The sequence below is a fragment of the Ambystoma mexicanum genome, chromosome 5p (genome assembly GCF_040938575.1).
Source record: "Ambystoma mexicanum isolate Mex_15411 chromosome 5p, UKY_AmexF1_1, whole genome shotgun sequence".
Taxonomy (NCBI): domain Eukaryota; kingdom Metazoa; phylum Chordata; class Amphibia; order Caudata; family Ambystomatidae; genus Ambystoma; species Ambystoma mexicanum.
Genome location: NC_090930.1, coordinates 1308954492 through 1308977978, shown reverse-complemented (window position 1 = coordinate 1308977978; position 23487 = coordinate 1308954492). Strand labels below are relative to the sequence as shown.

At 44.1% G+C, this 23487-nt stretch overlaps 1 protein-coding gene across 1 annotated transcript in view; it reads right to left on the bottom strand.

Annotated features, from left to right (window-relative positions):
* Positions 1–23487, bottom strand: part of ADAMTS16 (ADAM metallopeptidase with thrombospondin type 1 motif 16) — a 631464-nt gene that overhangs the window by 235445 nt on the left and 372532 nt on the right. Inside the window, exon 16 of the mRNA XM_069613712.1 lies at positions 19052–19296. Within this exon, the coding sequence (XP_069469813.1) occupies positions 19052–19296 (245 nt within the window). The remainder of the gene's footprint in view (positions 1–19051; positions 19297–23487) is intronic.

Genomic DNA, 23487 nt, shown 5'->3' with positions numbered 1-23487 from the left:
GACAATGCTTGTTTTTTTTTACAGGACTTCAGTGAAGGACACATATGGTGCTAATATATCGACTGGCTGAAGGCAGGCTGGGTTAGCACTTTTTTAAAATTACACTAGTAGCGTGTTTACAACTCCAATTATGTCATTGGGCCGGTAAAAACTGCACGGCTGCCTCCGGAGTAATTTTTTGCCAGCGCCCGGCAATGGGTACTTACAGGGGCATTACAGCCCCGGCTGTCTCGGTAATTCGCCATTGCTGGGAGCCAGAAAAAATTACTCCCCATTCCCATTCGTGTCCCATTTGACTCAATGGAAATGGGGAGGACGGATGCACCTGCACCATTCATGAATGGTGCCAGTGCTACTGTCAAGGTCTCCAATTTTATAGTGTTCCCGGGATCCCATTAACTCAAAATATTAGTCCCTACACCCCCCCTGCAAATGTCACCCTTATTGCTCTGATGGGCACCATTTAACCGAGTTATCATGAGATATCATAATTGATCCCTAGAGAGGTCGGGTGGAGGCATGAGCGTGTGCGCTAGCGGGCATGTGCGCGCTCAAATGAGATGTAGCTGTTAGTAGCAGCCACCAGCGGATGGAGGGGCTTGGCATGCTCCCCCCCTGCTTTCTGAAGCCTAGGTGATGCTACAGAAATGGTACTCTCTGGGCACCATTCTTCCAAGACTGGGCAGCATGGCACGGAGCAGCTGGCAGGCCCAACATTTCCCCAATGACGCTCATTGAACCCCGGATTTGTTGCCGCCACATCTCTGCACTGTTACAGGACTACACGCTATCCGCTGGCCAGAGGTGAAGGAGAAATTAGGTGAAGGGGAGTCTCTGGAGGCATGATAGCTTCCAAGCAACCCCAACATTCAGCACTGCATTCTGATAAGGGCCAATATGGAGTGTCCTCTGCTCCTACATCTCCATCTCCTCTACGCCATATATAGGGTGCATACAATGCCTCTATGACGATCATCTTAAACTCAACATGTACCAGAACCTCCTAGCCTACTGTTAACAGGTTCTCCAGGTTTTACAAATGAAGTTATCCCCCAATGTTCCCTAAAGTCATGCATGGTCCGAGTATCCCTGCGACCCCCATTGCAGGCTAAAGAGGAGGAAATATAAGGTGGGGGGAGTTTGCAATGGTCCCTCAATTCTAAAGGGGAAGATGAATGCATACAATTATAATTGGTTATTTATAACACGCTTAAGATCCAGAGGTTTCTAAGTGCGGGCCTGGAGATTGAACCTGTGTTGCTCTGCCTCATCTTGCTTCCAAGGCGAGCACGATGCCTAGAGCTATCCTCCCGGCCTGATATGATATCCCAAAGTGCCCACTTTACACACACTTTGACCAGCATGCCTTGTGTTCATCTGAGTCCATATTAAGTCTCACGAAGGCACGTAATTCCTATCACAAATGGCACTAGAACACATCTACTTTACTTCAATTTAGCTGTTAATATTGGCCCCAGAATTAGGAAGGATACCTCCCACCAGAGTACAGTGGGAGCAACACCTAGTGATTTCTAGTACCCCCAGTAACACCAGCACACATAATGCCCCCAATAATGACCAAGCCCATGGTAATCAACCAAAAAGCCATCCAAACCCATAGATGCAAAGGTTCTTAACCAGGGAATGATTACTGACCCTTTGCAGAAGGTCACATGGACAAGGGATGCACGAAGTCCTTGCAGTCAATGCCAGTAACTATTAGACAGAACTCTGGAATGAGTGAGACTGGGGGCCAGCAAAGAGGAAGAGAAGATGATGAAACTCAAAGAAAGATGAATGGACTGGACAGCCCATCAACAGGATTTTTCAATGGCGTGCAGAAATCTGTTATGAAATTCAGCAACTAATGAAGAGTAGGATCAGAAGATACATGTTCCATGGTTAACTGCATCTAAAGCCCCATGAACTTCTCAATGAAGCATAATCCCAAATCTTCAAATGAAACCCCATCCAGGAAATGCGCTCTAAAATGCTGGATCCGAATAGATGTAGAACTTCTCCAGGCAGGATGCCTTGTCCTTACAGTATTCCATCTGCAACCCGTGGCCATTTCATCTCAGTTCCAAGATCAAATAGAAGTGATGCTTTCCACCCTTCCTAAATTAACAGCGCATTCAGCATTGAATTTAATTGAATTATTTATAACGCGCAGCGGACGAAACCAATCGTATTTGGGCACAGCTGAAACGTACGTGGGTCGACTAACATCAACCACCTGACAGCATCCTGCCAGATTACACAAACACTGAAGCTCGGGCAAGTCAGCCAGTTTACCAAGTTTCCTGAGTTTAACAGAAAACAGTATTTTTAGTGCTTGAATTTCTATTGGAAGCTTATTCCAAAGCGTTGGGCCATATATTCTGAAATCTACAATCACCCCTAAATACATATCTACAAGATGGAACCTGCAGCAGTAGCTTGTCACAGGAACGTAACTGGCGGGGTGGTGTACACAACTTGAATTTATCCACAAAGTAACTAGGAGCCAACTGCTTAACACTCGGTGGATTTTAAAATCTATCCGTTCCTTCAGTGCGAGCCAATGCAGTGACTGCCGCAAGTCTGAGATTGGGGTCGATTTTGCCACCCCCCAAAAATAAGTCTCACAGCTGCATTTTGGGCTATTTGCAGTCTCCGGACTTAGGTAATCGGGATTCCTGTCAGCAGAGCATTGCAGTAGTCCAAACGTGAATTTGTGAGAGTCCCTACAACTGCTGCATAGTCCTTGGCTGGTATAAAAGGGAGGATCTGTTTTAACAGGCGTAGTCTGCCAAAAACAGATTGAACCTTCACACTCACCTGTGCCTTGCTCCACCGGTCCTCTTCCCAAGTGCAACCCACATTTTATATCTTGGGTGTTAGAGCCAGATGTGAGCCTAGGAACAGGGAGACAGGGGGCGCCTACAGTTTTCAAGCAGGTGTTTCGGACCAAACAGTGCTACCTCGGTTTTCCCAGCATTCAACAACAGCTGGTTCAAACACATCCATGTTTGAACTTCCTTCAAGCAACATTCCACTATCTCAAAAGTTTCCTTTGTCCTCCCAACCCTTATGAACACCTGAGTATCGTACGGATACAAATGAAATTTCAATTGGTGTTTACTCAGCATTTCCATAAGTGGTCTCACATATTGATTAAACATAAGAGAGGAGAGAGAAGAGGAACCCTGTGGAATGCCACAGGTCTGTGGGAGTGAATCCGAAAGGTAAGTCCCAAGTCTAACCTGTTGTTCCCGATCTGTCAAGAAAGACTCAAACCATCCCAAAGCTTGTACAGAAACATTGCTGATCTCACTAAGGCGTTGCAACTTAATATCATGGTCTATCGTATCGAACACCGCTGACAGATCCAACATAATCAAGAGCAATAAGTCCCCCTGATAGGTCACCTCTAGGAGGTCGTCCTATAAGGTCAGCAGCACCATCTCGGTACCAAAACCAGATCGTAATCCTGACTAAAAAGGGTCTATCAGGGCCTCACTCTCCACATACTTTCTCAAGAATCTTACTTGGCCAGGGTTGACCTCCAACTGGCCAGTAGTTCTGCATATCTTGAGGATCTAATTTGTGTTTCTTTAGAAGAGGGGTAACCACAGATTCTTTCAGTATAGTCGGTACAAGACCCAAAGATAAAGATTTATTTACAAAATCAGTCAGAAACAGTGATATATCTGATGCCAGCCTTTTGGCCACGCAGGATGGCATAGGAAATAAAGTGTTGTTTGTGGGCTTCAGATTCGAGAGAAGAAATCGTACTGTCTCTTCCTCGACCCTGGAAAACCCAAAAGGTTCTCTGGCTGGTAAGCCACCAGCCTCATTAGATCTACTACTATGCCCCCCAACTCAGGTTCATTCAGAGATGATTGTGTAATCTTTTCCCGAATCAACTCAATCTTTTAAAAACACATCTTCCTGCGTCTGAGAAGCTTCCAACGCCGATGAGGCACATCTTAGTTCAGCAAAATTTGTAATGACAGAGTATAATTTTCTTGGTCTATTGGAAGCTTGATCAATCTTATTTGTCGGAAAGTCCATTTTATCTTTAAAGATGGCCTTTCTGTATGCATTTTGAACTGCCTCGACCATCTCATTAAGATTTGGGGTTCACCCCCTCCACCATTTCTTTTCCAAAGATCTAAGATTTTGCCGTAGAGTGATCAATTCTTGTGTGAACCAAGCCTTGGACATTTTCTTAGATTTGCCCTGTTGCAAAGGAGCGACTCGATTGCAGATCTCCACCCCTGCCTTGAAAAACTCCTCATAAGAAGATGAGGGATCTACTAGCTTAAGGGCATTTTTGAGTTCACTGCCGGATATGTCCAACAAGTCTTTGGTCTCCGAAATAATATAGAGGTATGATTACTCTTCCCCCACACCCTCCTCCAACCTGCTTCAGCCTAAACAATCTGGCAGCATGATCAGACCAGGGAACAAAAAGTGTATCTGAAAACTCTATAATATTGCCTCTGTATAGCAAAACATCGAGACAATGTCCCTGCCTATGTGAGGAAGATGGTACTAATGATGTTAACTCATGAGTGGACAAAATCTCCAATAGCTCTTTGGTGTCAGGAGATGTAGCATCCTCCAACCAAATGTTAAAATCGCCAAACACAATAGCTCCTTATGTTTGCTACCAATATCTATGGGAAACTTGTCTAATTTTTCCAGAAACATTTTTGCTGTTCCTGGCGGTCGATATCCAAAAATAAGATTTATGACTTGTTTGTAAGCTCCAGATAAAGGCAACAGGCATGTCCTATCTGTATGGAGGCTTATGATATGATGATATGATATGATAGGTTATTTATAACGTGCTTAATACCCAGAGGTTTCTAAGAGTGGACCCGGGTATGGAACCTGTGGTGCTCCGTGTCATCTTGCTTCCAAGGCGAGCACGTTGCCCCTGATCTATTCTCCCCTGGCTTCCCAGTCTAACACTTCTAGATGGGACAGCTTGAGTGAATATTTAAGAATCACAGCCACCCCACACCCTTTCCTAGCCCTTCTATTTATAAACTGGATAGAATAATCTTGGGGGACCAGTAAATGAAACATGGCCTGTGAAGAATCATTAAACCATGTTTCTGTGATAAACAGGCAATCCAAATCATGACGCTGAATAAAGTCATGAATCTCGAGGGCATAACATGACATTCAGAAGGGCTGCTTCCAAGGGACTTTCCCTTTTTTCTTGGGTTTTAGGTGGAACCTTCATGCTAAATTCTTTCCTCTCAATACATATACTCCTAATTTTATCTAGAGTCCCTAACGAAAGATTACCATTATTGTGGTCATGCTCCTTCAGCACGGTGCTTGTAAAGACTGACATTTTCCTAGATCTTTAAGGTATCGTACTAACAAACCTACAATCACTCAGTAAATATTCATGTATTATCACACTCAACACTTACCATACCAGGGGTCATGCAGAGTTTCTCACCAAACACTGCAAACTGGCTGAAAACAGGCCAAAAAAGGCTTTGCGTCAGCGCTTTGCACTGAGGCGGGCCAGTTATGGCCTGTGTCACCCAGTAAACGCGTCAGTACTGCTGCGCGAGCAGCAGTGCTGATGGGGGATGAAGTTCCAACAATCCCGGTTGTCAGCTGGGAACTTGAATTGTACTTCAGTGCCACTGGCTAAAAGTGCCCACGAAGTAAGTTTCCCTGTTATCTACTCAAACACAATGTGTAGTACAGATTTATCACACAATTCTTTAGCAGGTAAGCATGGTGAAGCTAACGAGGTGTGTAATGGGGTCCCAGCTGCACATGAAAGCACCAAAGCAACTCAAAGTAATGGGAGTGAACAGAAAAGACAACCAAACTACCCTGGCTGCTAACAGAATCCGTAAAAACGGGCAGTGTCCAGTATAATCCGATCAAAATTACCCAGCAAAAAAGACTATGCAGAAGCCTCAGCCATTGAATTCCCTATTAGTAGCAGTCATTTATATGGCACCTTTTCCCGTTATTATGGTCTCAATGCGCTTCTGGTGGGAATGCCCCCAGAGATTGAAGTTCAGGCGTCGGAAATTTCTCAAAAGGCTTAGAATACGTGTGTGCATTTGGCCAAGACTAGGAATTAGGTGGGGTGTATAGGCTCCAGTAAGCAACCGAAGAGGTGAGGCACGTGTATCGGTGCTGAGGGTGGCCACGACTCTTTATGTGTCCAGCTCGATCACATTTTTTCATAGGTTGTTGCTGTATCCTAGAGGCAGAGGTGCTGAGGCAAGTCTGGAGTAAGTAGGCTTCAAAACGTTAAGTGTCCAGCTAGACCGAATGTGACACAGTCATAGCTGCTTTCCAATGTGAGTGGATTGGGAGCGGTGCCTTAGTCTATAAATGCTCTAAAGATCAAGCTGGAGAAAAGAGTGAAGGTAAAATGCAAGAGAGCATAAAAATCACAGGGTCAAAGCAAACTTTCTTGACCCCAAAGCTAAATGCCACCAATATGAAAAGACAAGCTGAAATCTCTTATTGAAGACTAACAAAATAAAGATTGTCAATGGTGAGAAACCCTTCAAATGGCTTGTATAATAGTGTCCTTTCTAGACTCCTTGTGCTTCTGCTGCACCTCCTCGATGCGTTGCCTCAGGCTCATTCCGACACCTGTCCCAGACTTCCCCTTGTAGCTTCTCTCCTCAATATCCCTCTTTTCATTTCTTCTCTTTTTGATTATTTTTGCCTCTTGATGTTTATTTCTACCTTCTCCCACTCTGGTCACCCATCTCTTTAAAGATCTCCTCACTATTTACCACCTTCTCTTTAAGCAATGTTCTCCTCTTACATTTCTATACTATGGGTTGGCTTCTTCACCCTACCTCTGTGCTTCCTCTCAAAACCTCCTCCTTAGCTTCTCTCAGCACCTCCTTCTTAACAACCTCTGTAACCGCAGCCAACATTGCAATGCCTCTCTTTCAACTGTCTAGGTCCTTCTCTCCCCAGCCTCCTGATTGCCTATCTCTCCAACCTCTTGGGTTTATCTCTACCCAGCCTCCTGGTTCCCCCTCTTCCCAACCTCTTGAGATTAGTTCTACCCAGCTCCCTGGTTCTTTTATTCCCCCCAATATTGTGGGCCTCGCTCCATAATTCCCTGGAGCTCATTCTCTTCAGTCTCCTGATTTTCTCTATCCCCAAATGGTTGGGTCTCTTTACCGAGCCCCCTGGTCCCTTCCTCCCCAGCCTCCATGGATGTTCTTTCCAAGTCTCCTTCGGCACAAGATCTTGTTTCCAACTTCCTGAGCTCTTCTCTCCCTGGCCTCCTTGTCCTCCCTCTCCCCAACCTCTTGGGTCTCCCGCCTCCCTAGATTTCTTCTCCTCAGCCACCTGAGTATCTCTCTCCCCAGCACACTGGATCTCTTCTCCACCCTCCCATCTCCTTCTCACATCAGTCTTCTGGGCCCTTTTTCACATTTTCTAGATCTCTACTCCAACTTCCTGCTTCTTTGTTGCTCTGAGCTAACTATCTCCGATTCAGCAGAGTCCCACATCTTTCTGTAACAGTCCCTTCCTTTTATAGGGTCTTGACAGCTCTTCAGCCCCTCTCTGCCCTGAGGGAGCTCACTTAAATCTCACTATGCATCTGTTATGGGGATTTCTGATGAGCCCACCCCTTGGAATGGTTTACAGTGTTTAAAGAGGATTGGCACTTGGTTAGTACCTTCCCATGGGCAGTTGTCTCTTTCCTTGCCACACCTTGGCCCTGCTCTCAGGGATGACTCCCTTACCCTGACCGATTTTAGGCATGTGGGTGTTGAGTCGTGGTGAAGTGACTGGTTGAATATTCGGGTTTGTGATTTAGTTCAGGTCCGGGTCTTTCTCAATGTGGTTTTGGATATGATTTTTGCACTTGTGTGAGGGGAGCCGAGTATGCAAGTGAGACCAGCTCGACAGGGCCACCTCTTAATGATGCCCATAAAGAAACACGAGTTTCTAAAACTCCAATGTGAAGAGTACCTGCCCCTCATGTGTGACATGGTGGGGGTATACAGGGAATCCTCCCCACCCCGGCCTTGAGCTCAGCATCACCTGGTTTGTGGCAGCATCCAGTCCCCTTGCTGACCCCTCCATACAATGGTAAGATCAGCCAGGGCTCAATATTACTATCACTACTATCTGGCATGGATGTGGGCCTGTCTACATCTCATGTACTTCACAGAAACATGTCTGTTCTATGTGCACCGTGAAGGTGAATGTTTTACATCACATTTCTCATGTATTAGCCATGTCAGCAGAGTAGAGGTTTACCAAACTCAACAAAGGTACCCATTTAGTGAGTGTAGTTCAGTTTTTGTGACTGCAGAGACAATTCTTTGCCATTAGACACCTTGAAATGCTACCTCACATTCATTACTAAGCCTCAGCGACCTTCCTCAAAAGTGATCCGGGGACTCCTTCGCCTCTCAATGTGAGATCTGGGAATTCAGGTTCTCGTGGATTTGTTTTACAGCCTGAATCTGCATAAATCTTCCTTAGGAGCCGTACATCTTCAGGGCAGTTTGGCAGAAGTTCAGGAAGGTTTATGCTGATTCTTGGGTAAACACAAATAATAATTACAACTTCAGAGGATGCAGAACGTGAGAGAAAGGTTAGTGCAAAGCAAGGGATGGGTTTTGCGGTTGGATAGGGGGTTAGCAAGAGTAAATGTCCTGAGCATCTGTGATTGTTATCCAAACGGAACAGCGTCTTCACATCTGCAATGCCATATCTAATTAGGATTATTCACCCACAACTGAAATCTATGTGTAGGTTGGAGGTTCCAAGTTTGAATCTGAGTAAGCACAACTCAGCCTTTCATCCGTCTGTAGTCGATCAAATTAGTAAAGTTGAAGTGGGGAATTGCAACATTGCAAGTCAGACCAGCAGAGTCAGTTACATGTCAGCATGCCTGGATTTGCTTTTCATCCTTGAGTATGTTGAGGTAATAATGTTACAATATATCTAATCAAGGCATGGATCACTGAAAAGCGGCTGGCCCTGGGGACGAGTCAGTCATGCATTATGTGTGGCTGAAGCTTCATCCTGCTGTGCTTGCTTCCTTGAGGACCACTGAGGATAGGCCAGGAGGGCAGAAACAGTGTCAACCGCATGCCAAGTATTCATGGTGCAGACTTTCAGCCCTCTGAAGTTACCTAGGTTGGCTAGTATAGATATGCTATGCGCTCTGTACCTGGGAAAATCACATAACCAATCTCTGCATTAAGAGCCGATTCCCAGAACCTTTTTTCAAGCAATTATACGAAAGAAATTATAGGCCCTATTAACAATGGCCATTTGAACGAGAAGCCCCTTTTCACCCCATTGCACGCTTGCACTCATACGTGGGCACATTTTACTGTGCATCCTGAATTGACAAACTGTATGCATATTAAAATGCACAGAAAACAAATGCATTCCCCTATATAATGCATGACTGGGTAATCTCTAATCCTTTACTCATTTTTTAAGTGGTAGAGCAGCATTTAGATCTGCTTCTGTCCCACTTGCATTACTATCCCACAAAAAGAGACAGATTTATTTTCTTTTTGCATACATTTCGCTGTGACAGGCCCTCTAAGGGCCAGTCTTGGTGAAGTGCAGTCCCTGAACCTATGTGGGTGATGGTAACCTATCATACATTATTGATATGAGTGCACACCTGACACTACTGTATGCAAGCTGCTTGGCCAATGCATTATTTGCTGTGCAACACAGCTCTATGGAAATACTCAGGTCACGTTTGTGACCTGCACATTTCTTAAAGTAATGCAAATAATACAAATCTTCTACCTATTTTTAATTAGCATTACGTTCTGGAAATTTGGCCCCAGAGTGCTTCCTTAAATAAATATTTAGATTAGCTAAATAAAAGAGTTACTTTTGGTTTCTATGTTAACGAAACAGCCAGGGACAAGTAATTATTTGGTTCGGCACATTGGGCCTCATTACAAGCCTGGCGGTCCGGAAATAAGGATGCCGGTAGCAATGTACCGGCCCATTTTCCAGATTGCCAGACTACGAGAATTCCTGCAGGGGCTGGGAGCACCAGCCTCTGCAGGCATGGTTTTCACGAAAGCACCGGCACTGTTACAGTGCCTGTGCTTCCGTGTCCCCATTCCCGTGGAGTCCTGTGACTTACAATTTCTGCAGCCTGACATCCCAGCTCAATGCCACCTGCAATATCCCAGGATATCAGGTGGCAAAACTGTGTTAAGAGATCGATGGCAACCCGCCGGTGGCACAGGTGGGTTACTGCCGACCTCGTAATGATGCCCATTGATTTTGTTGGACATCCCTGGCAGCAAAAATACTGACTTTTAAACTGAGTATATACATTGGTGTGCTATTCATGAGGTAAATGCGAAACTGTCACCCAAATCTCCACAAATTCCTCCAAGCACTAAATTATCTGAATACAGGGACAATTATGGTTATTTTGGATCCGGACGAATGTATATAAGCAGGCTTATCTATTACATGCCAAGAGACCAGCGTCTGCATTTTTCCATCTACACCCATAATAACAATATGTCTGCCAGAATATAAAAAAGCTCAGGTAGCATTCATATAAATACTATCCTACAGCAATTTGGGTGAACTTGCGAATGTTTTAATGTAATATACTGTAATAAATTACATTCCGGTCTGGCGGAGGGGAGGGAAATGATCCTGTTAGTATTTTTACATTGACTGCAGTCAGCTGATGTGGGTGGCTTCCTTTCAGCCAATTGAAAAACCTGTGATGATGAGTACGTGAATTGACCAATCCACTGGAAGGTAGCTGCGTGATCAGGAAGCCAGCTAAAGCAGTAATGGCCAGAGGGCCAACTAGTTCAACATTAGAGGGACATTAGATTGTCAACAGGTGAACTGATGTGCAAGAGGAAATCTGAAGAGACACAAATCCAATGGCCTAATGAATGTCAGACACCGAGCAGCGAGAGTGAGCGGAACTAGTAAAAGGACACCAGTGTTAGTTCAACTATCATCAGTGGGGAGAGCCTGCAGACACAACACTAAACCCTTACTGAGAAGCAGGGATGAATGAGGCACACTGACAAGAAACCTAGAAAGGCCACAGGGTAAAGATGAATAAAACAGGATTGAGAGTCGGGGAGCCAAAGGGCCTTCTCAAGGGAGAACAAATAGAATGGCCTAAACTTTGTAAAACATTGCATGCTGGGAAGCAGAGTCTCCGAGCCTCAAATGAACTAATGAAACATTTTAAGGTTTGATTAGAAATTACCCAGACGAACAGAGGCAGCATTTGCTGAATGCAAGGGTGTTGCTAGGGCTGGAATAGTTCCGGGGCTATGCTAATTGGGACTGTCGGGACTGGGGACTACCTAGCCTTTTTGGTTGTGACCCCAGAGCTTCTATCCGGGGCTACAACCAAAAGACCCGTGGCTATAGCCCTCTCAGCCCCCAACTAGCAACGCCTCTGGCTGAATGACACAAAGCTTGTTGGGAAACCGAGTTTCAAACTCCAGAAGTGAATAGAGAAAGTATTCACTGACTGACAGGCTGCAAGTTGGAAAATGAGTGCTGACTACCAGAGATGAAAAGAAAGGGCTCATTGGCCTGCAATCTGTATCTTGGGAAACTGAGTTCTAATTCCAAGAACAGACTGAGAAATCCCTAATTGTGTAAGCATGCTGCATACTGGGATATGGAGTGCCAGACCATAAGAGAATGTGTTGAGTATAGGAGGTTCACACTCATCAACCTCCAGCAATAAAAGACAATTGTAAAACACAGACTAATATCAAGTGACAACTCAATGTCCAAGATGGGGGTCAACCCTGACATTCAGTAAAGCATGTGTTAGGAAGGATTTCTATTTAAGTAACTTTATCTCCATATTCTATGGACCCCCACACGTTTTGCTTTTGTTTTAACACCTTGTCCTGAATTTCTACAGTGGAGTGAAGCCTACAGCTTCACTCCACTGGCCTTTTTCTCATTTGTTATGATTTGATGTTGATGTTATACATTTATAAATCACATATCACATGGATCCAAGCAGAGTCTGCATCTGGGCGCTGGTGAAAAAAGAATAGAGAATGTTGTCATTTTTACGAGGAAAATGACTAGTCCTTCAGACTGTCAGTACTGGGAAACTGTGTTTCCCTTTTACTTTTATATGTTATCTCTCTGGGTAACTTTTTCATGTTGCCCAATGCACCTTCCAATGCAGTGCTGTGGGGATACTTTTGGATCACCCTAGACCTACACTCAAAGGATTTCTGGTTACTTTTAAATGTGGCTAAATACGAGCTGGTGGCAGCAGTTACATTTGTAGGATGTCTACTGTATATTTAGTTAGCTCTCTCACGTTTACTGAGTTTGGCTACTAACTGTGGATAGTGTCCTCTCATAGCTGTGCCACAAGGTTTTTTGCTTATTCTTCGGCCATTTTGTTCTTTGCCCTTCTTCCAGCCTTGCCAGGTCAAGAATGTGCTTTTATGTTCATGCATTTGCCCAGAAAAGCAGTTTTTTTCGTGGGCTATTGCAGACCATGTGTGTTTGAAGCCATGAAGTGGGTTGGGACCAGCTGGTCACAATCCACAAACTGGTTTCAGGATGTCTGGAGTGTATGGATGAGTTTCACCCACAGTAGTCCCTCATTGTACCACTGCTGGGGTGTGTGTGTGTGTGTGTGGGGCACATCTTCAATTGATTGGGCTGTGTTTTGTCACCTGCATTTTGGTTAGAAAGAGGGGTTCTGCAGCCATTCCAACAATCTGAAGAGGAGATAAGTACCCCGTGTAGCTGTGCAGACGAAGGAATACCTGAAGGCCCGTCCTGAGGAGGCCTGGTAACCATTTCTTGCGGCTGTCCCAGTGGAGCCCTGTCTAGCTACTGATCTCAGAAGACCCTCTCTGGTACTTTGACCCATTGAACTGGTGGGACCAACCAGTCTCTGCGTCATCTCGTGGCCCTCCAGTTTGGAGTCTTTGGAAGTGTCCTTGAGCCAGCTGGTGGGCTGAACAACTCCATTTTAGGGTACCATGCCAGAAGCGTCACCGTTGCACGTTTTTGCCCAGATCTTCAGTGCTCTCCAGCTAGTCCCAAAGTTCACCTTCCTGACAAAGTTTCAACTTCCCAGCATCAAGGGGTCCAGAACTGGAAGGGTTTCTTTGACTGTGACTAGTGAGACGCCCGCTGTTGCCACTGGAACTGGCCTTCCCCGATCTGGTGAAGTGTCTTGAAGAGTCCTGCATTGGTGCCTACTGCATATCTCCACTGGAATAGGTTGCACTCAGCTCCTGGACCCGACCGGAACATTGCATGTAACCACACCCCCTGGGCATCTTCGACCGGAACCAATCACAGGACAAGCTACCTCCAGCACCCCTCTTTCGACTTACCAAGTCTGAAGAAAAATTGGAATACGGGTGGTGAGTAGTACTGATACTTACAGGTGCCCCTATCGCCACCCTATTAAAAGTTTGTGAAGAACTTTGATTTATTATATCCTTGGCTTTGGCAAAACTTGAAGCAAAAGCCCTTCAAAATATAGAGAGGTACTTTACTCACCAGTAAACTCCTTGGACAGTCCTCTGGAACAATCTTCACATCCACAGGAAAATTCCCTAACTTTTTTCCAACTTCTAAAACTTCTTGTGAACTTTGGACACAAGGCCCCAATCAATTTAGCGTTGGACTTTTCAAGTACGGCTCCTGTACCTGGTGACTGTTGGTGCATATTGTTAATTACTCACCTTCCCTTTCAGGTATTGCGGGGTGAACTGTTTACTTTGCATTGACTAACAGTGACTGTATATATGTTTGATATTAGTTGTCTTGTGTGGTAATATTACCTGCTCTGTTCATTGTTATAGTGTGTTCTTTGGCCAATAATACATATAGTATTTCTATACTTATTGTCTAAGTGTAATCCATGACTATTTCACCGTGTAGACTCATCGTGGAACCCTGACCCCACTCACCTCTCCTGAGACTTAGCCATGACCACCCTCCATGCTACCTTGATTGGTTTGGCTACAGCTCACAGAGTTTACCCTGTTCACTAGAACTAGGGTGGCCTCCTAACCTCTGTCCACCAGGCCAGAGTTTAGAAATCCATCGCTGGTGTTCTTCCACCAGGGACTCTGAATAAGCAAATCCTTTAGCCAAACAACGCTATGATATGCCAACAGAAGAAATGCAAAATACATTTGAACGTCCCGGTAAGCATGTTTTTGTTATATATGTTCATATTTGAAAAATCATTAACGATCAATGGCAAACCTATTAGCAGTTTTGGTCAGGCTGTGACCTGATCGATAAAGCAGACTTGTTTTATCTTGTTTGTAAGTTGCATCATACATCTAATATTCCTTCAAAAGGCCCTAGTTGTCTTGTAATCTGCCGCCATTTTTGAAAAGGGAAGGCATATGTTTCTGATAGAAACTCTTTTCAGTGGGAATTGGGCAGCATGCATAGCCCCTGCGTGAAGTGAGGTCACATGCAGGGCAGATGCTCCCTCTCTGGTAATACCACGAGATGACAGGGGAGGAAGGAGAGCCTTTTTTTTATCGGGAGAAAAAGTATTGGGGCAGGTGTTGTAAATGCGGTGAAGCCAAAATCCTTAAAAGATGAAACATCCATAGCAACGTTTCCTAGAAGATAAGAACATGTCCAGAACACATCAGAGCAGTTTGACCAATGATTCTAGGACAGCATTCAGATTCTCCCACTAGTATGTTGATATTAAATGTCTGCTTCACTTAATCCTCAAAGATCACGCGTTACTCTGGATTAACAGAGGCAGCGCATTAGGGCATTTATCCCCATGTGGTGCCTTCCCAAGTGGAAGCAGAACTAACCTTATTACTTCATGCACAGGGATGGATGTCAGGGTAAGTACTTGGCTAACAACAGGATTCCGGACATTTCCGCAGCTCTCACGAGGGCCCGCCCGCTAGCACATGGTTTCTGTTTAGCACTGTCAGTTAACGGGCAAGGCGGATATTTTCTGTTCTTACCAGGCTTAAAAATTAGTTCAAGATATTGGAGTCAACTTGGCAGTGCTGCTAAAACACTATTCAGCCTAAAACCCAATAACATTTTGAGAACTTTTAAGAGCGGGGTGTAGGATTATATGCGTAGATTGGGAAGTAAAAGTACAGCACTTTCTTCTCAATTAACAATGAACTCACGTGTGAATTAAGCCAATGTTCACTGATAGGCCGATCATGTAGAGGGACATGTAGGGAGATATTGGGCACATGTCAGTATTCGAGATTCACAGCAAATCTCAGATACATTAACATACCACATGCATGTGCTGTGCATTTAGATAAGATATTTACAAGGTTGAACTGGGAGAGACTTAAGATCTGTGAGCTGCAACGGCATGGCAAGACTTCAACCATATTGCTGAAAAAATGGGGTTATAGTCTGATGGCAAATTATACAGAATGTTTGAAAGGGAGATAATAGTTACACTAGAACTCAGTCAGGAATTCCTTTGTTCACAGTACTTCTGTGTCGTTGGAATGAAGGGGTGCAAAGTAAGCAGAACAGTGCTTGTTGAAGGGTGCCAAGTCTTATCTTCATAAGCCTTGGGGTTCTTTAAGGGGCTGCAGTACAAAGTGCTGGGCATGGCATGCTCACATGCAACACCTTATGTTACATACAGAGCATGGTACATCTCCAGAAAGTGGCCCTTTACCTACATTTCAAATGTACAGGCATACATGAGGCAGGAGGCATTTACGCCTACTTGCTTTGTAAGCAAATCTTGAATGCATGTCCTGGGTGTTTAGACAAGATAGTTTCAATTGGTTCAGACTTAGTGGTCTGCAAGGCCACAGGAAGGTTTATATCATAACCCATGTTTTCCTTGCTGTGGCGTTGCCGCCCACAGATCTTAAGTCTGTAACAATTCAACCTTTTGAAAATGATTATTCCTACCTAAAGGAGCACCCAATTCACCCATTAAATTGTAAATGAACTGGCACAGAATGATGCATGATTTGCAGGTTAAACCTGTGCTTTTTTGGGTGTGTATTTGTTCGTCCCTATTCAGTTTAGGGAAGCACTCTCAGATTTGATATCCCAGGATGGAGGTGCAATGACCCCCTGGTGCAGACCTGTAAGTTGTTGAACCCCTCTAATCTGTGGGGTAACCCAGTGCCCATAAATAATAGGATGAGAGCTTTGGTTAAAACTAGACTGAGAAAAGAAGGAGCTTGTTGGAAAGAGTATCCCTGCGCTGATCTATTAAGTAGTTTTAATGTGACAGATATCTCCTGCGGCCGTTGCAGGCTGAGGGACAAAGCTCCCAGAGTCCCGTGGGGTAGGGAAAGTTAGGGATGCGGTTGGATCCCTGGTCGAAAGGCGCGAGATCACGCTAGTGCCAATCGTAACAGTACTTGATACACGTTTGGTCAAGTAATCACTTCTGGCATCAATAGGGTTTTTATGTTCTTGCTTTTCAATGGTTTGATTAATCGGCAAAAGTAGGCCTGGATTGTCAGGAAATTGTGCGAAAAGCCAACACGTGTTTCAACCAAGGGTCTTTATCAAGGCGGAAGAGTATGGAGCTATTGGTCTCCTTGAATATGGTGCTGGTTAGCATCTGAGTGGCCCGGCGTGGCCACTGTGTGTAGTATGGCTCACGGCGATCGTTAAAACTACCCACAAAGTATACATAAGTGAACATCTAATTACGAATAGTCAACATTCAGTTCTTGCATGTGCTTATTGGTTGACAACAACTGAAATTGTTATGAAAGCTATCTTGACTTGATAGGCCCACAATATGAAAGGTCTTTAGATTAGGTTTAGGTTGGGTACTTTTGGGGTGCGTGAAAAAAGCCTGAAATACCACACATCATGACCATTGTATTTCTTGTCTACATGACATAGACTCACTCCAACATGTCCTATTTATTTGTCCCTTACTCAAAAACTAAGAAGTGCATATTTAAAGCTAATCTTGTGGGAACACAGTGTCAGTACCCTCAAGGATGCCATGCATTTGTTCAAATTAACATCCAATATGAAGATTTTCCTAGCTGTATTCACAGAGCATGGCTCAGAAGAAGTACATGGTTATCTGTCCGGTGAGCATGTTACCATATTAGTTCACAGTATTTGTGTTTTCTATGCTCTGTGTGAATGTTTTAAATGCATAGTATGTTTTAAAGCATATGAACTCTGCTACTGTGCCTAAATGCATCATATTTTTAGATTTGTTTTTTTTTAATGTCAGATGCTTCTATGTTTGTGCTTTTATGGCCTAATAGTGCATGATTTTGTGTACCTTGTCTAAATGCCCAGCATATACATTAAACATTTGTTTATAAATTGAGTAGTTGTAAAATGCATTCTGTTCCATGTGTACCTGCAAATTGTAAATACAGTCTAAGGGCCACGCCACTTTGTTAGAACAGCCCCTCTTAAGAATGGGCACCCAATAGATTACAAACCTATACTTTGACGTCCAGCTAGCATTTTGAAACCTACATCCCGAACTGGCCACTTTGTTAAGGCTCAACATGCTGTGTATGTAAATAAGTGCAGCTTGTGAGAATGTGATGCCCAGCACATTGTCCTGCAACCCCTTAAAGGACCCATTGCTGTGTGAGATAAGGCCTTCCCACACTCCCCCAGCAGGCAGGCCTTCATTCAGACAGGAGCCAGCATAGATCTAAGTGTTGTTTCATGCTAATTCCTGCACGTGTTCTGCTGCAAATATTAGCACATGTTTACACATGTTGTATAATTTGCCTTCAGATTACAGCCCGAATCTTTTCTGCAATATGGTCGAAGCCTTGCCATAGTGTTGCAGCCCACAGATAAGTCTGTGCCAGTTCAACCTGTCAAATATTAGCATACCAAAGGCACTGCCTGGAAACCCATGTTGAGGGCACACGTAAATGCTCCTACAATTAGCAAGATGTTATGTCTGACCACTTGTGGCCCTTCCGGTCCAAGGTTAAGAAGGGGTATATTTAAAATACTCTTGTCTGGGCATTGTCAGAACAAAGTGCAGCCCATTTCCAGCCATATGAGCTGGCGTGAGGTTCATGGCAACATATGGTGAGGTTTTGGGAGGTCACATAATGCCTCCTCCTGCTTTGACTAGGCACTTTCTGATGTCTAACTGCTTCTAGTTTTTGCAGGCAGTGGAACTAAAGCATAGCTTTCACCAGACAGGGTCTGGACCACCCAACCTTGGCCAAGAGACCGGCCTCACCAGATGGAGAACACTACTGGCCAATCAAATCTTAACTCAATAGTAACAACCCATTGGCCAGTCAGACGATCACTGCAAATAATCGCCATGAGCCCTACTTCCTCCATGGCACTGTAAACAGACATTGGTAAGCACTATGCAATGGGCATACGGTGATAAAGTGCTATGCAAAGCATTTCAATTAATAAATAGATTTTCGGTTGTGCTATTGCTCCATAGTTTATATATTTATTTTGTTCTTGTGTCCCGCCAGATGCAATAAAAGATACTTCAAAGGGCTTGCATTGTACACACTCTCTTCTAAGTTTTTCTAAAGGGACCTCGTATGTTTCAGGGGTCTCGGGAGGATAGCTCAGGGGCAACATGCTCGTCTTGGAAGCAAGACGTCATGGAGCAACACAGGTTCGATCCCCGCGTCCTTGCTTAGTAAACCTCTGGGTATTAAGCATGATATTAACAATCAATCATATCATATTATGTGCAACGTGAAGGATCAATTAACAATTTCAAAACTGAAGACTTTTTCATACAGACAAGATATATTTTCTCTTGAAAAGCCTTGTAACTAACAGACAATAGATCTCTGTAGCGTTCAACCAAATTCTTATCTACTCACATCTTTAGATTGTGTAACACAGTGAACTTAATGTTGCCTTTTTCAATAGAAAGCAATGCAAAAAGCTAGAGAGTGGAAATTGCTACATTGCTACACAGCTTGGTTCACAATATAGGAATCCATATGAATGTTAATAAAACATAGAACACTGTAAATCATCATGTTGCCTACAGCACTGTAAATCATCATGCTGCCTAGATCCAACTAAAAAAGAGCCCTACCTCAATGATTATTGTTTCATTTGTAGGTCCCACAGCAGTCAAAGTCTCCGGATGATTGAATGATCTTTTGTAGTCAAAGATTGTGCCTCCAAATTTGTAGCGGCCAGGCCAGTCCACAGTCCAGTAACCATTGAGGTAGTATTTTTTCTGGGCATTGCGCGCAGAGAGGTATGAGGTAGAAATGTTCATTTCATGCACCCGAATGCTGCGGGCACCGGCAGGTATGGTGACCACAGTGTAATACTCTGGAAAGGAAGACATGTCTTTTCAGTTAACTGCTGCATGAATCTAAAAATTACTTCATGCCAGAACCTGCAGAGCAATCTTATTCAGTGAGCCACCACACCATTACTAGATGTGAACAGGCATCCACCACCTTTTGGGGAAGGTCATATCTGTAGCCTGATTCTGGAGGGCTTATGTAGACACTGAGTGTTATCCACACCCTGACTGGTAACAGGATATAGGCTACTCAGACCACTAGGGAGCTCCTTGAGTGGGCGAGGGAAAACTGCAGTTAGTGCCCGAAACTATGTTGTACATACATAGGATTTTGTATAAATGCTAACACCTGAGGTGACAGGGCACACCACCAGGATCCTCCTTTAGTAAAGGACAATGTAAAAAGACTTCAACAGCACATGAGCACAGGCAAAATTATGTCATACAAACCACGAGAGAAGTTTCTTTTTCTAACTCCAACCGGGCGGACATTGAAAGTGCAACAAAACAGAAACTCTTACAGACAAAGTATCAATAGGTAGGGTACACTAAATGCAGGTAGACACACAAAATAAGTACATTATGTAAAAATGTCTCATCAAAACCTTTGATCATAACTCAGAGCAACTCTCCAAATACTTTCCCAGATATATACTCTGTAAATCTTGCACAGATTCTTTCCCCCTATAGATGCTTATGCAAATGGACACCAGCATGATTGGTTATATATAAAATAGTATCTCTGGAACAATTTTCCAAGTCTTTCTTTATCAACAGTTCCCCGCTGCCACAAGCAAAAGCTCTATAGTGGGGCCTCAGGGGAATGATGGTTGGCTTAATGCAATGTCCAACAATGCCGTAGTCTGGGATGACGTGTGCCGTTTTCACACAATCTGTCACCGCCGAGGTGCTGCTAGACCTGGTTATTTTTATTTTATTTATTTATTTATAACGTGTTGGGAACCTGCAGGCATCAAGGCACACAAAAACACACCAAGACATATATGTAGGTGGACGGGACAATATAGGTCACAGTACAAAATGACAGGGTCATGCTCAATAGGTGTTTTGCTGAAGAGTAGTGTTTTCAGTGCAAGACAGAAGGAGTCCAAGTTACTTTTCATTCGTAACGTGGAAGGCAAGGAATTCCACAGCCTGGAAGCCAGGGTAGGAAAAGTCTTTTCTAGTCCACTTGCTCGTTTCACCTTGGGTCTATTTACAAGTGCCATATTAGTCTAGCGCAAATTCCGATTAGGCTCGTAAGGCATGACAAGTGCCTTCAGGTAGGTCAGAGCCTTTCCATAAAGACATTTGTGCACGGTGGTGGCTGTGTTAAAGAGGATTCTGGCCTGTATCGGAAGCCAGTGTAAGGTTTGTCTATGAGAGGTTATATGCTCTCATTGAGCGATTCCTTTACAAATGCGAACCACATCGTTTTGAAGGATCTGAAGCTTTTGAATACATTTTTTGTCAGCCCCTATCAGTAGTGCTTTGCAATAATCGAGGCACTAGAGAATAATTGCAGTCGATTGATGAACAGTTTACCTCTGAGATGAATGGTTTAATGTTTTTCAGAGGACGTAGCTAGTAGTGACAATTGCTGGAGATGTAATTGACCTGAGATGTGCAACTAAGTGAGGAGTCAAGAAACACCACCAACAAATTTACTTTTTCAGAAACCGGTATAATAGAATCCTTAAAGCCTTAGTATTCCTTCCCCAGTTTAGCTCTGGCAGCTTATGTTCCAAACATCAATGGTTCGCTATTCCCCTCATTTAGGCCGAGCCAATTGTCAGTCATCCATTGTTTGATTATACCAAAAATCGAGTTGAGTTTGGTGGTGTCGGAATAATAATCTCCACTGATTTCCTGCGTGTCATCAGCAAACGTCATAAAAAGACCCCCTGCTCCTCTAATCGGCCACAGGGAGGTATAATGTACTAGTTAAACTGTGTGGGTGATATGCAAACACCCTGTGGTACTCTGCAGAAAATAGGGGTCAACTTGGAGGAGGTACCACCCCAGATAGTCTGTGCGATAGAAAGATAGGAATCCACTTTGTAGCCTGCGGGGCACACTTCCCCAAGTTCAACAAAGTTAGAAGGAGGCGGCTATGGTTCAGAAGGCCAAATGCCGCAGACAGATTTAATAGGACAAGTAGCCCTATTTTCCCTTGATCCACCGTTTCCAACATATTAGTATGGAGATCAAGCAAGGGTGTCTCGGTGCTGGTTAGCAATAAAACCAGATTGTTCAGTATGGAATCTGGAGGTGTTTTCGAGGAAAGATTGAAGTTGAAGGGTGGCCACCTTGTTAGGTTAGTGATTGGCCTAAGGTTTTTCGCATTTTTGGGATCTAGTTGAACCTTCTTCACCAGCGGAGTTATAGTGACAGTTTTGATGATGGAGTCAGGAACAGAATCATACATGAAGGAAGAGTTAATGAGTCTGGTAAAGAACGGGATTAAGATGTTTTTATTGTCCAGAACCATTTTGGCCAGAACAATGTTTTCTCGGCAGAAAGTTGGATGCATAGAGGATAGGATCTGGTCCATTTCCAGACTGGATATTGATTTAAACAGGAAACAGGGTTGTTGCTCAACATGTACAGGCAAGGGAAAATGATGAGAGGAAGAAGCCATTCGGTTTCCTAGGTCCTTCTGAAGATCCTTCTTGACGTTGGCATGGGCTGTAGCTAATTTATTGCAAAATGCCTGTTGGACAGCCTCACAGTCTTGCTCAGTGGGATGTATAGGCAAATAGAGGGCATTAGGTTTTTTGAGCGATTTCAGGATCTCGAATAGTTTGAGTCATTGTTGGCTGCAGAAATGTCTTTGTTGAAGACATTTTTCTTTACTGTGACGATCTCATGTTTGTGTGAGAATTCGAAGGTCTTCCATTCAGAATTATTGGCTAACGTTGGTTGTTTGAACCACTGTTGTTCAGCTGGTCTTTTCTCTTTCCTAAGAGTAAAGAGATCAGTAGTATACCATTTTTTATGGTTGGAGCTTTTACTCGCTGTTTTTTTTCTTGAAGGTGGCTATCTTATTTAGCATTTCAGCCAGTACTTTGTTGTAAGTCTCTATGAGAAATTCTGGAGTGTCTGAGATAGAGGTTTTCGTCATTTTAGTAGGCTGACAATCTGTTTGCCATGAGAACACTTATACACAAGTGTACATTCTTACATAAAGCAAACATTAGCTTTATTTGTATTTTTTTATTGAGCATTTATTAGGCGCCTATACAACAAAATATTGCTTCTCAGCACCACAAGGAAAAACGGGGAAGAAACAAGGGGAGTAAATATAAATGGCAAAAGATCGTAACTATACATTCATGGTCCTACTGGGCTTTGTGGCATTCGGACATGCAAGTCTAGTGAAGAGAAGTGCAGGAGTTAAGGGACAAGGTATGGACAAGTGAAGATAAGAGCCCAGAGGGAAGTGTTGAGGGGTGCCAGGGGAGGAGGCCACTGGCTAAGTGCTAGGGCGGAGGAATCCCAAGGATGGGAAGCACAGCTGCTAGGTAGGGGGTCCACTAGGGCAGTGCTGGGTAGGGGGGGTGCTAGTGTCGACTGGGCAGCAGCCTGGTACCCTGTAAGATTCATGAAGGTCCAGGACGTCAGTCTCAGTGGCTGAAGGGTGATTAGCAAGGAATTGAAAGAGGCAAAGAGCTAGAGAAAAGCAGAATTTTTAGAAGTTTCCAGAACTTAAGGAGATCCGGCTCAAGTCTGAGAGGGGCAGGGAGGCTATTCCAAATAGAGGCCACTGCTGAAGAGAATGACCAGCCCCCACTTTTCTGCTTGGAGAAGCGTTTGACGCGCAGAGAGTTTGAGTTAGAGGAGCAGAAGGCTTTGGCTGGGAAGTATTTAGGGAGAGAGAGTTGGAGATAGCCTGATCCCAGGGCTGAGAAAGCCTTGTGGATGATGCAGAGGGTCTTAAATTTGATCCTTGAGGCCACCTGGTGCCACTGCAAAGATCTTAGGGCTGGATAGATATTGTCCCTCTGCTTGAGGCCAAGGATAAGTCTTGCAGCCCTATTCTGGATTATCTGAAGGGGGCCTAGGGTGGAAAGGGGGGGATTGGGGAAGAGGCTTTTGCAGTAGTCCAGCCTAGACAGGTCCAGAGCTCTTCCAACATTGAGCTTCTGGGGAAAGGTGAGGAAAGGGAAAATGCCTCGAAGGAGATGAAGCTGGAAGTGGACCTTCTTGTCAAG